Source organism: Tenrec ecaudatus, chromosome 17 (assembly GCF_050624435.1).
Source record: "Tenrec ecaudatus isolate mTenEca1 chromosome 17, mTenEca1.hap1, whole genome shotgun sequence".
NCBI classification, from domain to species: Eukaryota; Metazoa; Chordata; class Mammalia; order Afrosoricida; family Tenrecidae; genus Tenrec; species Tenrec ecaudatus.
The window spans coordinates 2,149,701-2,165,028 of NC_134546.1; the positions used below are offsets into that span (position 1 = coordinate 2,149,701).

The 15,328-nt window shown below is 48.7% G+C and overlaps 1 protein-coding gene across 3 annotated transcripts in view; it reads right to left on the bottom strand.

Moving 5' to 3' along the window:
• Positions 1–15,328, bottom strand: part of EFEMP1 (EGF containing fibulin extracellular matrix protein 1) — a 74,645-nt gene that overhangs the window by 9,897 nt on the left and 49,420 nt on the right. For all 3 annotated transcript variants that reach the window (XM_075535726.1, XM_075535727.1, XM_075535728.1), the window contains exons 5-8: positions 9,135–9,257; positions 3,981–4,100; positions 2,847–2,966; positions 1,297–1,416 (exon numbers count right to left, since the gene is read on the bottom strand). In XM_075535726.1, the coding sequence (XP_075391841.1) occupies positions 1,297–1,416; positions 2,847–2,966; positions 3,981–4,100; positions 9,135–9,257 (483 nt within the window). The remainder of the gene's footprint in view (positions 1–1,296; positions 1,417–2,846; positions 2,967–3,980; positions 4,101–9,134; positions 9,258–15,328) is intronic.

Here is a 15,328-nt window from a genome sequence, read left to right on the forward strand (position 1 = left end):
ACCAGTGGGGGAGAGGGTGCATGGTTTCTTTCTTTTAAAAATGCTTTTCTTGGGGGCTCTTGCAGCTCTTATCACATTCCATGCATTCCTCCAGTGTGTCAGGCACATTTTCACAGATGCCCCATCATCATTTTCAATGCATTCTCTTCCCACTTGAACCCCTGACATCAGCTCCCCATTTCTTCCCCCTCCCTCCCTCCCTCCCCCACCCGCCCTCCCTCCTAAGCCCTTGATAAGTTATAGATTATTATTTCCATATCTTACATCGTCCTCCATCATGCCTCACCTACTTTCCTGTTATTCATCCCCCTGGGAGGGGGTTCTAGGTCGATCCTTGTGATCGATTCCCTTTTTCTCCCCCCACCCTCCTCTAATCCTCCTGGCATCTCTACTCTCATAGTTTGCCCTGAGGGTTCATCTATCCTGGATTCCCTGTGTTGCGGGCTCTTATCTGTAGCAGTGTGCATGCTCTGGTCTAATGCGATTTGTAAGGTAGAGCTTAAGTCATGATAGTGGGGAGAGCTAGAGGGAAAGTGTGCGTTTCATCGGTGCTGTACTGCACCCTGACTGGCTCGTCTCTTCCCTGTGACCCCTCTGCGAGGGGACGTCCAATTGTCTGCAGATGGGCTTTGGGTCTCCAGGTGCACATTTTCTGAATGACTCTGAATCCCCACGTGTAGAAAGCAGAATCGTGCCCCTCAGAAAACCACCTCTTCCCTCTGCGTGGAGGCGCAGTGACCACCACGTGTTCTTATTTTGAAATCAGATACCGAGGTATCAGCTCATCTGGGTCAACGTTCTCCAAGAACTTCAGCCCTTTCTGGTGTACATTTGGCCAATCTTCTCAGGACCTCAAGTATTTCCTAACATGTCATAAACAACACTTTAGAGAACGGGGGCTGATTTGAAGTCTGCCGAGCACACACACCCAAAGCTTAGGCTCTAGGCTCACTGTCATGGGGAGATATTTTAATAACCAAGTCTTTTCTGGTTTTGATTGCACCATGCCTGTTGTAATTATGTCAGCTCTGTAGAGGGGATGTCAATATTTTATTAAGATGGTGACTATTTCCAGAAAAAAAAAAGATTGCTCTAATCATGACCATGGAGGGCCTTCTGTGTGAATTAAAGATGGACAGAAGAAAGAGTGCTGATGCAAGTGGGTAAAGTGGAAGTCCGTGGGGGAGAGCCTGCTCTTCCTGGTTCATGGAACACCGAGCAGATGTACCAGCTTGGCCTCTCTAGCAAAGGATAACGTTCACCATCACAGCAGATGCGAGGACATAAGGAGCTTACCCTGGCATGTTCTACTTCTCATCACCTGGTAGCCCTGGGGGCACATGCACGAGAACTTCCCGGGCTCATTGACACACTGGTACTGACACAGGTAGCTGGAGGTTCTGCACTCATCGATGTCTGTTGGATGGGGCAAGAGCAAGGACGCAGAGCTGAAAAACTTGCACATCACTCCTTTGGTGAGCAAAGCAAAACTACAGAGGGTCACAAGATCACACACTCTGAAACTGCGTTACCCATGCCGTATGAAAAGCACCAGGGACAATTCTAACAGTATCAGCTCATTCCCTCTATGATATCACAGCACAAAGAGTTTTCCTTGCCCTCACTTCTACTGAATCATTTCTGACAGGCTGGCTAATCGTGGGCCTCGCCTTCCTTGAGTAACCGATTGAGTGAGTTGGTTTGTGGCCTGCACTCTCCGCTTGTGCTTTGCAGACCCACCCATCATGCAGATCCGTGTTTGCTGCTTCAGGATTGGGTGGCTCTTGTTGCCCTGTTCTTAGGGGCTTTGGACGCCAAGTCGCATCCCTGTGTTGACATCCAGAGAGGGTGACGTTTTGGCAGGGTCTGGCCTCAAGGGGCCACTTGCTTTGCATTTCTAAATGGTGATGTCCCTATAGTTTGCTCAGAAGGGCAGATACAGCTGTTCCGAGCCAGCCCTGTTTTGATTTTGAGCACAAGAGCATGATGTGAGGCTGCTCCGGGTGGGGTCTGACCTTTGTGACCTCAAGGAAAGCTGGGAGGGTCCTAAGGAAGTCAGGGAAGTCAAGTGTCAGTGGACTCCCTCTCAGGAGTGTCACACCCTTTGGGGTACACAGTGAAACTTGCCCATGCAATGGATTCTACAGGTCTTCCGTTCAGTTGAATGGACCCCTTCCTACTCAAGTGCAGAGTGAGGCCCAGGTAGCTTAAGGCAGACATGTACCCAAGTCACTCAATGGCAGGAATTCGCCATGGGGCCAGATCGCTTGGTTTCTATTTCAGTGTCTTGAGACACACCCAGTCCTTCTCACACGTGAATGTGCACACCGAGCACACGCTGGGGCCTGAGCATAACGCCGAGCGTAAGGTTTGGGCAGGATTGGGCAGTGTTTGGTTCTGCTGCATGTCAGACTGACTTGACAGCACCTAACCACAATGCCAGCAGCATCTGGTCATCCAGAGAGCGTGGGAAAATGCAGATTCTGACTGCAGGTTTGGGATTTTCCCTGTGATGCTGCGTTTTTTTCACGCCCCCGGGAGGTGCCAATGCTGTTAGTCTTTCGGATCACACCTGCGAAGGGAGAATAAACACCCCTTCTAAGGACAGTCCTTCACTACTGCTAATTTTTCATCTAAAAGTACATATTCATTTTGCCTCTTCCCTTTTCTCTTGGGAGCAGATGGAAAAAGCAAATGCTGGAAATGCCTACCTGGGCTCCAAAATAGAACTGCCACGAATCACAGTTTGCCTTCCCCCAAAGGCGCACCATCATATTACAACAACAACCATCCCTGGGTGCTTCCTACCCCCGGCCCTTTGTTCACATGATTGGGAAACCTTTCACCTTCGCAGTTCAGCCGGTCACTGCTCAGCTCGTACCCTTGATGGCACTGGCAGATGAACGAGCCAAGGATGTTGTAGCACTGCTGAGCGCATTGGTTGCTGGCGTCACATTCATTGATGTCTGGAAGGGAAGGTGACACACACACACACACACACAGCTGTAAACAGAGCGGTGCTCTTTGTCCCCTCGCTGGATTCTTCTCCCCGCAGAAGCTCACTGGAGAATGCTCATTCGGGTTTCAGATTGGTTGGAGAAACTTCAAACACATGTCATACTTCTTTTGAAAATACCAGAACAGATTTTTTTTCTAGGCATGACATTTATCTTGATGTTTAATGAACCTTCCCAAGATAATTTAATGCTTCTAATAAATGTGCATTCCACTGTCTTTTCTCTCTCTCTCTCTCTCTTTCAGTTGTTGTTGTTGCTGTTCAGATAAAAAAATGCCAAGCCTATAAATTACTGGTAGAAGACACACATACTGATAGGGTCTCTCAGCATGTTGTAGTGAAGATTTATCTGGCTATTTATTACTTTTTAAATGGACGCTGTTGAATTCCATTACAATGAAAACACGAGCCTTTGAACCCCATGTGAAGTTTGCAATTCTGAGACACTGTGCGTGATGAGAAAAGACATTGTTTCTGCCCCCGCACTGGATTCTCTCCGTGTCATGCCAACCTTGAGGCCTGGGTGCGGTGACGTGGCCAACTAGAAGGGGCAGAGAGAAGCTGCCTGCGTCCATCGGGTGTGCTCTCAGTGGGTGGTGTCCACCCATGAACTTGCAGTCACCCCTTTGGCACCTCTGGCTTTTCTGTCACACACTGTTCACTAACTGGTGTGTGCATATCGATTGATCTGCAAGATTGTTTTATTTCTCTGTTTGTGTTTTTAATTAAATTTCTTGAATACACCCACAGAGGACAGCTAAAAACCGCAGTTTAAAAAAAATGCTTTTCCATTCACATCTTGCTGTGTTTTACAAAACAGATCAGTTATTGTCTGTTCAGCTTTATGGTTTTCCTAATGGAAGCTGACAAATCCAGCTCACCCGAGAAGAGGGACAGGGGGAGGTTCTGCCACGTGGCACAGGGTGGCCTCTGTGGATAGGCGGGCAGTTCCTGACAGGCTTACCTACGCAGGTGTAGTTGTTTGCTGCCAACTGGAACCCAGGGCTGCACTGGCAGTAAAAGGAGCCCGGCGTGTTCACACATCTCTGGTGGCAGTACGGAGGGCTGGCGCACTCATCTATGTCTATGGGGTCACAGAGAAGGGGACAGAGCGCGGTCAGTGACGATCCACAGCCGCTGGCTTTCCGCACAGCAGCACAGGGGCCTATGGAGGAAGACCTCCTGCGAAGGTAATGGCCCACCGCGATCTGCCTTCTGCAGTGAGGTCAGACATGCGGAGCGAAGACGGAATAGTCAAGCCATTCCGTGGCCGGTAAACCTGGGCGAAGCCTGGGAAGCGAGACGTAAGCCAACTGCCCACACGTGCGAAGGCAAGCACGTGTGTTAATGACGGGAACACAAACGGAGTGGGAAGGAATTGAGTGACCTGAGCACAGCACGCGGGAGGGACGAGTGGGCTGCTGGCCAGCTGGTGACCGTGGCTAGGCCGCTTGAGGGTTGAGTGGCTTGGTTTCCATTTCTGTAAAACGTGCACAGCAATGCGTGCTGTGCCTGTCTAGCGGAGTTTCTGTGAGAACCGAATGGCCGCATGCTGGGAAGGATGTGGGCCCCACACAGGTTCCCTCTTGAGAGAGGCCTCCAGACCCATGCTCCCTCCTCTACATGTTTCCGACTCTGAGATGCTCAGCTGTGTCATCGCAGAGCGGGACTGATGTCTTCGAAGCATAATGAAATGTCATCTACTCAGGACTGTACTCTTGGTGGCAAACCCAGCACAGCACGTGTGGTTTCAAACAGTTGTGCAGGCGCGTTGGGGCACTGCTTTATGTTAAATGCATGTTTACATGATGTACACTGTGTATGTAAATATATATATCATTTGCATTCCACATATGTAACTATCCGAGCCCTGGGGGTTCATTATTAACCAATGAGGTGGGAGGCAGCGTGCTCGAGCTCTCTCGGGGTGACTTTAGTTTTGGTCCAGATTCTGGCAAAGACCGGCTTGGCCTCAACCTTTTTGAGCTTCCTTTTCCGGAAGTCCTAAGACATGTGCGGAAGTATTTTCAGGAGGGTTACGTGAGACAATACGGGCAAAGTCCCTGGCACATAGAGGGTAGCACACATGGGCTCTATCATTGCTACAGGCAGCCTGGTGGCACCCTGGGTCAGAAGGTGGGCTGCTAGACAGCAGGTGGGCAGGTCGACCCTGCAGCCAACCCCCAGGAGAGGGGAGGACTGTCCACTCCCGTAAAGATTCTCAGTTTCACAAACCCCACACAGGGCTGCTGGGCACTGGAACAGACTAGGAGGCAGTCAATTTTTGATAGTATTACGGCAGGACTGTCTGAGGAGAGCAGATGGTTAAGTGCCGGGCTGTTAACTTAAGAGGCTGGCAGTTCGAATTCTCCCAGAGGCGTCTCAGAAGAAAGACCCAGCATCGCCTTCCCAAATCCACAGTGATGGAAAGACCATGCACAGGTCTCTCTGACAGGGAGGAGGCTGCCCTGAGTCGGGGCTGACAACCGGGGCCAGGAGTTTAAAGATGACAAATAAACTGTAAGACATATTTGATTAACTTGAATAGCTTCCCCGCGGCCTTTGCTCAGGTATCTGCCGAAAGGCACCTCCTCAGCCCTGCCCACCAGATGAAACGGCTTCCTCCTCCTCCTCCTCCTCACGTCACCCTTGAACTCCTGCTTTGTATTTCTTCACAGCCCTCCATGTACCCCAGCCTCGTGTTCCATATTACTTCTCTGTTGTCTGTCTTTCCCAGGACGACATCAGGCGGTCTCCTCTCCTTGAGGTGGAGTTGGGGGTGGGGGCGGGAGGTGTCCTGTCCGTTCACTCCCTTGCAGCCTGAACACCTGAAACAGGGCCTGGCAGAGTAGGCGCTCAATGGAGACACAGAAGAAGCAGACATGCCACTCTAATTGAGAGCAACTTTAACACGGTGCGTCCTGTTGAGACCCTTCTCGCTCACGGTGACCCGAGAGGGCAGAGTAGAACAGCGCCAGAGGGTGTTTGTGGCTGTCACCCCCACAGGGCTGACTGCAGGAGGCCTCTTCCCAGTGGCTTCAGGTTGCTGACCGGTGCGTCAGTAGCGGAGCATCTGACATCGTCCCAGCAGGGCTCCATACCTCCAGGTTCTCGCTTCGATGACTGATTGGTATAAATGCTACTTTCCAAAAGGTCCCCAGAGGCTGCGACTGTAAAATCTGTCCACTGCTCAAGTCTAGCGCCCACACACCTGGGCCTGGCCTGCAGTGGGCCCTTGGTACAGCTTCGGAAGAGGGACGCTGCATGGCGCCTTCATCCGCCAGCCTCCACTGAGCTACTGCCATCTGCTAGCCTTGTGTCTGGCGCCGCGGGATTTTGAGGCTAATGAATGTACCAACCTCCTCATTGGTGGGGAACACTTTCACGTGGGTTTCATGATATGGCAAAACTCACGAAAGGTTGTTTCCAACAGATTAGCATGCAAGCCAAAGGAAGCCCATGTTTACTGCGCCCACTAGGTAAGCGTCCCTGCCAGGCCTCGATTCTCTAGGAAGGTGCTGTGGGGTGGGCAGAGACAGATGCCTGCCACACCCACAAGCAGAATCTTTGAAAAAGTGAAGGTGTTCACTACAGATTATGAAGTAAACTAGCGTAAGCCTGTGCTTACCTTGCTTACTGGGTCCTCTGACAAAGCAGACAGACAGAGGAGGGAGAAGCTAATTGTTCTTGGATCAGTAACAGAAGGCTTCCCAGAGGAGGCAGCCTTGAGATGGATCTAGCGATGGTTGAATCCATAAGGGTTTGCTAGATTCCAGGTGCGGGAAAGAGCTTGTTCGGAGGCACTGAAGTGTGACTGGATGCTGTGCTCGGGGAACTGTGAGTGGTGAGATAAAATTGGGGTGGGCTATTTTTCTTGGGGGTGCAATGTTGATGCATCAGAGATGGGCAAGGGCTGAAGACTATAGACTTGATCTACAGTTGTGGGGAACCCCACGAGGCCATGATTAGACCTGCGTTCAAGGACTAAGTTCCCAGCTACCTCGATTCTCCTCATCCAAGGCTGAGCTAGGTCTTGTTCCACACTTTCCATGCCCTCCATTGTACATTTTCCGGACTGAGAGGGTGAACAAACACCACGGTGCCTGTTCAGTGTTTCACAGTATCTTTTCCTGGAACAAGGTTAGTCACTCAAACCCTGGACCCTGAGAGACTGGGCACTGACCAGCATTTAGGCACAGTCCCAGGGGCAGCGGGAGCAGGCTGGTGCCTGGGGGAGGATGGTGTGGACATCTGAACACCAACAGCTCACATGCTTAGGAGAAAATTGCTGCCGGTGGCCTGTCTGGCACGTCCTCACGCTCTCTTTCTAAGAGAAAACAAGGATTCGTCACCGGTCTGTGCTAAGAGGTGGTATGCAAATGAATGAGCAGAGGGAGCCAAGTGCAGTGCGGCCTGACAGGTGCTGGCCCCAGGAGCGGACCCAGAGAGTTTATTTTCTCTCTCTACTCTCCAGGATTCCTGCCGGCTCTGTGCTCTTTCATTCACTCCAAAAATATGCACTGAGCATCTGTCACACTTTAGGGACTGGGGAGACAGAGGTGATGGAAACCAGACCTGGCTCCCACCCCCAGGGGGCTCAGGATCGCAGACCCTCAGGTGGCGACAGGCCATTTTGGGGTTTGCATTCCTGGCAGCCAGTGCAGGCTTGCACCCTCCAGAGCACCTGTCTGCTCATCTCTAAGCACTCATGGTGCTGTCGATCATTGTCATCAGCTGGCCCCTGGCTCACGACAATCCTGTGGACAGAAACCCATCTGGCGGTCAGGGGCTCCGTTGTAGAAGTCGATCACCAGGTCTTCTTTCTGTCATTCTTCATCTGGCAGCTTGGCTGGAAACCCCTCAGCACCATCGCAAACACTCAAGTCTCCAGTGATAGACAGAGGCCATGCGGTGAGAACGTTGGTCAGGAATGGAACCCAAAGTGCGTGCATGGAAGACGCAGACTCTTATTCCACGGAAGCACCACTGCCCCAATATCACAATGGCCCAGGGCCAGGCAGTGTCCTATGTACTTCCTATACATGACATCGTCTCGTCTTAGTGACAGGGTGGTGAGGAAGGGACAATTTTTTATAATGTCTGTCTTACAGATAAAAACACTGAGATACAGCAAACTAAATTAATTGCCCAAAGCCTCAATCTGAGTCAGGAGAACTGGGTTTGTGCCCCTCAAACCATGCTGTCCTATACACCAGGGAGCTATGCACCATGCTATGTTACACACCAGGGAGCTATGCACCATGCTATCCTACACACCAGAGAGCTATGCACCATGCTGTGTTACACACCAGGGAGCTATGCACCATGCTATGTTACACACCAGGGAGCTATGCACCATGCTATGTTACACACCAGGGAGCTATGCACCATGCTATGTTACACACCAGGGAGCTATGCACCATGCTATGTTACACACCAGGGAGCTATGCACCATGCTATCCTACACACCAGGGAGCTATGCACCATGCTATGTTACACACCAGGGAGCTATACACCATGCTATGTTACACACCAGGGAGCTGTGCACCATGCTATGTTACACACCAGGGAGCTATGCACCATGCTATGCTACACACCAGGGAGCTATGCACCATGCTATGTTACACACCAGGGGGCTATGCACCATGCTATGTTACACACCAGGGAGCTATACACCATGCTATGTTACACACCAGGGAGCTATACACCATGCTATGTTACACACCAGGGAGCTATGCACCATGCTATGTTACACACCAGGGAGCTATGCACCATGCTATGTTACACACCAGGGAGCTGTGCACCATGCTATGTTACACACCAGGGAGCTATGCACCATGCTATGCTACACACCAGGCCATCTGTGTTTTATGGCTGGGCTTCCAAACAGTTGATTTAAGACCATTTTCTCAACCCCATTTAGGGTTTGGACCATGCACCAAATTTCTGCTTTTATTTAGTGTACCTAACAGCTTAGTGCAGAAGACGCACAGGAGTCAGTGAATGTTTTTTAGCTGTAACTCTCTAAATAAGCATGAGTCCCTGACTTTAAATGCTTGAGACGTAAGCAATGAGGACACTCAGCACAGGATTTTGGCTTCCGATCTGGGGTACTTACCAACACATTGCTCTCCTCGCTTCTGATACCCCGGGAGGCACTGGCAGGCGAAGGAGCCTCTCAGATTGATACAGACTTGGTCGCTTCTGCAGTTGTGCGTGCCTGCAGTGCACTCGTCTATGTCTGTCACAAGCACACAGGGGACAGAAAGGATTTTAGTTGGTTCACACTCAGTTGGTATTTCCTCCTCTTTTGACATCATGCTTTCCTTAAAGAGATTATGTTTTCTGGTGTGTGTGTATGTGTGTGTGTGTGTGTGTGTGTTTCTCGATGAAATCCAGCATAGGGAAATCTACAGAGATAGCAATTGGATTGATGTTTTCTTAGGGTTATGGAAGGGGGGATGGGAAGCTCATGAGGTCAAGAAAGGAGAAAATGTTCTAAAATGGATTGTGATGATGGTAGCAGAGCTCTTTTTAATGTGTGTAAACCATTGAATCATATAATAGGTGAATGCTATGTCAGTCAACCTGTTCACATTTTTAAAAATTAAGTTTTTATTTTATTCTTAATGTGTTAGATATGGTCATATGGAAAATGATCTGAATTACAAAAAATTACATTTTTCTTCATTTTTATAAATTTGATTGTGTGCTCTTTAAAACTTAATAAAATCAATACATTAATTGTATCAAGCACATTTGTACATATGTTGCCATCATCATTTTCAAAATATTTTCTTTCCTTTTAAGCCCTGGATATCAGCTCCTGTTTATTCTCTCCCTCTTCCACCCTCCAGAACCCTTGATCAATTATAAATTATTATTATTTTTGTATCTCAAACCATCTGCTGTCTCCCTTCACTCACGTTTCTGTTGTTCTCCCCCCTGGGACCAGGGTGTGTGTGTGTGTGTGTGTGTGTTATACGTTGATCATTGTGATCGGTTTCCCTTTTTTCCCCCTTACCCCCTCTACCATCCCCCCTACCTTCATGGTATCGCTACTCCCATTATTGTTCCTGAGGGGTTTTTTCTGTCCTGGATTCCATGTGTCAAGAGTGCTTCTCTGTTCCAGTGTACATGCTCCAGTCTAGCCAAATTTGTAAGGTAGAACTGGGTTCATGATAGTGGGGGGAAGGAAGCATTAGAAAACTAGAGGAATATTGTGTTTTGTTGGTGCTGTACTGCACCCTGGCTGGCTTGTCCCTTCCTTGTGACCCTTCTGTGAGGGGATGCCCAATTGTCTATAGATGGGCTTTGGGTCTCCACTCTGACCCCCTTCATTTGCATTGATAAGATCGTTTGTTTGGGATATTCTGATGTCTGATACCTGATCCTGTCAACACCTCGTGATCACACAAGCTGGTGTGCTTCTTCCATGTGGGCTTTGTTGCTTCCCTGTTAGATGGCTGCTTGTTTAACTTCAAGCCTTTAAGAGCCCAGATGCTATATCTTCTAATAGCCAGCACCATCAGCTTTCTTCACCGCATTTGCTTATGTACCCATTTTGTCTTCAGCGATTGTGTCAGGAAAGCGAGCATCACAGGATGCCGGACCATTAGAAGAAAGTGTTCTTGCACTGAGGGAGGACTTGAGTAGAGTCCCAATATGCATCTGCTACCTTGATACTTAACATATAAATATATGTACATAGACCTATTGTTATATATTAATATATTTACATATATAAATGCTTATATTTGTACCTCTATAAATGTTTTTTGCCTCCTAGTTCTTGCCGCTATTTCCTTTTACTTTCTTCCTGTCCCACTCTCACGTTCAACATTCTTTCGGCTCTCAATAATTTCTCTCGTCATTCACTTGATCAAACCCCACCAGGTGTTCTACACCCTCCTTGCCAATGATTTTAGATCTACTGTTGTTCCCTTGTCCCTGGGTTTGTTGGCTCCCCCACGCCCTCTTCTCCCTGGTCCCCTGGAACCATCGGTCCCATTGTTTTCTCCTTGGGATTGTTTATTTTGCCTATCATAAAATAGACATGGAAAAGAAGAAGAAGAACAAAAAGGACCTATAAATAGTTCCAGGTCTGTCTGCTGACCCTTAGGTATGTTTTCCAATCGCGTCATAGGCGGTGCCAAACCCCGCCCTCCGAGTATGAAATTTATTCTCAGGATTCCTTCGGGACTTCGTTGCTTTGCTCCCCCTAACACCCTCAAAGATAGCCCAATTCAAAAACTCAGAAAGAAACAAACGTTAGAGGGAGTATGGTGAGAAAGGAACTCTCATCCACTGTTGGTGGACCTGTAGGTATAGGCAGCCATTATGGAATTCGATTTGATGTTACTTAAAACAAATGGAATTGCAAATTATTTCATATGTTCAGGAAGTAAGCACAGTGAAAACCAGTGTGAAAAGAAAGCACCAAGTCTCACAGATGAACCAATAGATGAAATCAGCATCGATGGAAGTTGCCAAAGGTTTCATTTTAGTTGGCGTGGTAGTTACACAGTTTCATGCCAACTTGATAAATAAGAATGAAGGGGTGGAGTCTAGCCTGTCAATCAGGTCACAACCCTGATGCCTCTCTTTCTCTCGGAAGGCAGGACACACTCCCTCACTGTTTCACATTCCTCTTGACAGGACACACAGAGCCACGCTGATGGCAGCTAGAGCCCTGGAGATCCATCCACTGCCATTGGATCCACAGCGCTTTCCACCCACTGGCCTTCAGCATCATTGCATGTTCTACATGAGCCCGAAGAAGCATTCATAGGCTAATATTGGACTGTGGACTAATATTGAACTTATGGACTTGATTTGGACTGGGTTCGGATGGTTTTTATTGATGCATAATTACTTCTTGATATAAAGTTCTCTCTTGCACATATATGAGTATCAATGAATTTGTTTCTTTAGTCCACCTGGACTAACACAACTGGGTCTACAATCAACGTCCATGAAGGGCAGTCAAGATGGTAAACATTGTATTGTACTAGGAAAAGGGTTGATGGGCCCACATGCCTCTGGAGGACTGAGGACTCCAGACTCAAGCCACAGTATTTTCACTTGTTCCACAGGCACGTGAAAGCTGGGCGGTGAACAGGGGTGAGTGAAGAGACTTGGAGGCGTTTGAACGATGGTGTGGTGAAGAATGCAGACAGTGGGCCACGGGCACCCAAGAGGACAGCCAGATCTGTCCTAAAGGAAGTGCCTTGAGAATGCTCCTTAGAAGTGAGGATGGCAAACTTAGCTCAGGTATTTTGGCTGTTGTCAGGAGAGACCATTCCTTGGAAAAGGGCATCATGCTTGGGAAAGGTGATGGCCAGTGAAAAAGAGGAAGGCCCTCCAAGGAATGGGTTGACACAGTAGCTGCAACAACGGGCTCAAACATGACACGTGTGAGGACGGGCAGGGCTGGCCAGAGGTTCATTCTGGTGTGATGGCTCAGGAGGAGTTGGAACCCTGGGCTGTGGCACCTAACAAAACAGATGTATACATGCTCACGCCGGCCTCCCCAGCCGCAGGGCACTTGATTATGTCCAGCAATGAAACATTTCAGATACAGTTATTGCCTCCGCCTACCATGGTTCCTTTGTCCACTTCCCTAGAGATAACACCTTTTCTCACAGATATGACCCTTCCGTGAGATTATTTTCTTATTTTGTCCCTTTGTTATCCATGGATGGGCTCAGAAAAGTACACAGAATTGTGTGCATTGAAGTGGAAGCAAATGGTATGTTTTGGCTTCTCGTCACCAAACACAGTGCTCTTGAGATCATGTATCTGACAGGTCGTTAACCTTCTTCCCAGGCGTGGAGCACGATGTCACGTGTCATTTCCCCTCACTGTTTCCTCGTGGAGCTGCACGTCCGTGAGTTGCTTGTGACTGTCATCTTTGGACCTCAGTGTCAGCATGATCAACCTGTTCTGTAAAGAAATGTCTGTGTTTGTGCACTCAGAGGCAATGTGGATTTGTGGTGTGGATTTCTAGGTATAGTAATTTATAAGAGAATCTTAATTTTGCTTTATCTCTGATGCTTTTACATGCATTCATGTATCTCATATTGTGAAGTCAAATGGCCCAGTTAAAGGATCATGGGATTTTAGCATTCTTTCCCAAATGAGTACTCTCAGCGTCATTTGACAAGTGTCTTGAGACGTATGATTTCTAGATGAGAGATGCAACCTTAAAACCTAGTCCCCAGGGGGTCTCAGGTCTGAGGATGGCGCTCGGGAAGAAATAGTGGCCTGGACGAAAACATCGCAACCTGGGGTTCTTCTAGCTTTATGGCACACAAATGCAGGCCTAACAGTCGGATTCCTCGTTTCATGGCGAGCATCGGTGGCAGCTCCGTGGGAATGTGGTGAGCTGAGAGAGAGAGAGAGAGAGAGAGAGAGAGAGAGAGAGAGAGAGAGAGAGAGAGAGAGAGAGAGAGAGAGACAGAGAGAGACAGAGAGGGAGGGAGGGAGGGAGGGAGAGAGAGAGAGAGAGAGAGAGAGAGAGAGAGAGAGAGAGCTCGGTGCAGGCGGCAGATGTGGTCAGTTGCCCCTCTGGGTTGGCTGAGGATCACAGGCTCTTGCTGGTGTGTTGTCTAAGCTTTGCTTCCTGAGACCTCCCAGCAAACTGACTCTACCCTGTCATGATCACGATATCCTTCCATCTCCTTCTGCTCTGACATTGCTCCTGAACTAAATGACCAAGAAACTCTTCCTAAACCACTCTGTTTTAGATGTCATATGAAACTACTGTGACATGCAACTTAGCTCATTCCACCTGGGCCCCTCTCCAGCGCTGCTCTTGCTGGGCGCCATGCAGTCAGTCTGGCAATCCTAAGCACAACCGAGCAAGACACTGTCTGGTCCCGCACCAGCCTCCCCGTGGTCATTATGTGGAGCCCGCTGCTGTGGTCACTGTGTCAGGCCATCTCATCGAGTGTCCCCCTCTTTGGCTGACCCTCTACTTTACTAAGTGTGATGTCCTTTCCCACTGACTGCTCTCTCCTGATAGCGGATCCAAAGTACGTGAGACTTGCCATCTCAGGTCCCGCTGTCCTTGCTTTACGGAGCTTTCTGGCTGTACCTCTTCCAAGACACATGTGTTTGTTCTTTTTGGCAGGCATGCTACTTTCAATATCTTTTGCCAGCTCCATAATTCAAACTCATCCATTGTGGTATAACATTTATGTCCAAGAATGTATGGAAAACATAACCAGGCACCTTAGGACCGTGAGTCACTGGGCTTGGGAGCTCAGGATCATAGACTGAGGAGACACCGAGGTCAACTGGAATCACATAGTCCACAACGTTTGCCCCCTGCTTTGTTGACAGGGCCATGGGGTCAGTTCATATGTAGGGCGACCCCAGGTGTGACAGAAGGAAACCCTCCCTGGTCCCTCATCACAGCCACAACGTCAGTCTCCGGCCGAGGGCCTTCCTTGATTTTGCTGCCCCTCCCCATGACTGTACATGATGTCCTTCCCCAGGGACGGGTCTCTCCTGACAACATGTCCAAAGTATAGGAGATGAAGTCTCCCCACGCTTGCCTCTAAAGAGCGTCTGGCTGTAGTTCTTCCAATAGAAACCTGTGCTTTTGACGGCCCATGGTCCGTTCAATATTCTTCACTAGCACCGCCATTCAGATACACCGAGTCTTCTTCAGTCTCTCTTATGCAACATTCTCCTTTTACAGGCATATGAAGTGACTGAAAATGTCAGGCCTTGGGTCAGGCATGCTTTAGTCCTCTGAGTAACCCATGCACTTGCTTTGAGACACCTTTAAAGTGATCTTGTGCAGCAGATCCACCCAATGTAATGCTTTGCTTTGTCTCTTGACTGCTTCTTTCATGAGCAGTGATTGTGGATCCAAGCAAGAGAGAATCCTTGACAACTTCACCTTTTCCTCTAGCATGAAGTGACCTATTGGCCCAGGTGTGAGGATGTTGGTCTTCTTTACATTGAGCTGTAACCCACACTGAAGGCTACAATTCTTGATTTTCATCAGCAAGTGTTTCAAGTCCTCTTCATTTTCAGAAAGCAAGGTTGTTAACTAGTCCTTATTTATATAATCCAGCTTCTCTGATGATTTTTTCAGCATACCAATTGACTAAGTATACTGAGAAGATACAACCCAGATACAAACCTTTCTTTAGCTTCAACCTGAACTTTCATATGAACAATTGATGGTTTGTTCCACAGTCAGACCCTGATCTGGTTTTAGCTGCTGATATTGAGCTTCTCCATTGTCTGGCACCACTCCAAACTCCAGAGTCACTGCTATGGAGTCAGTGCTGACTC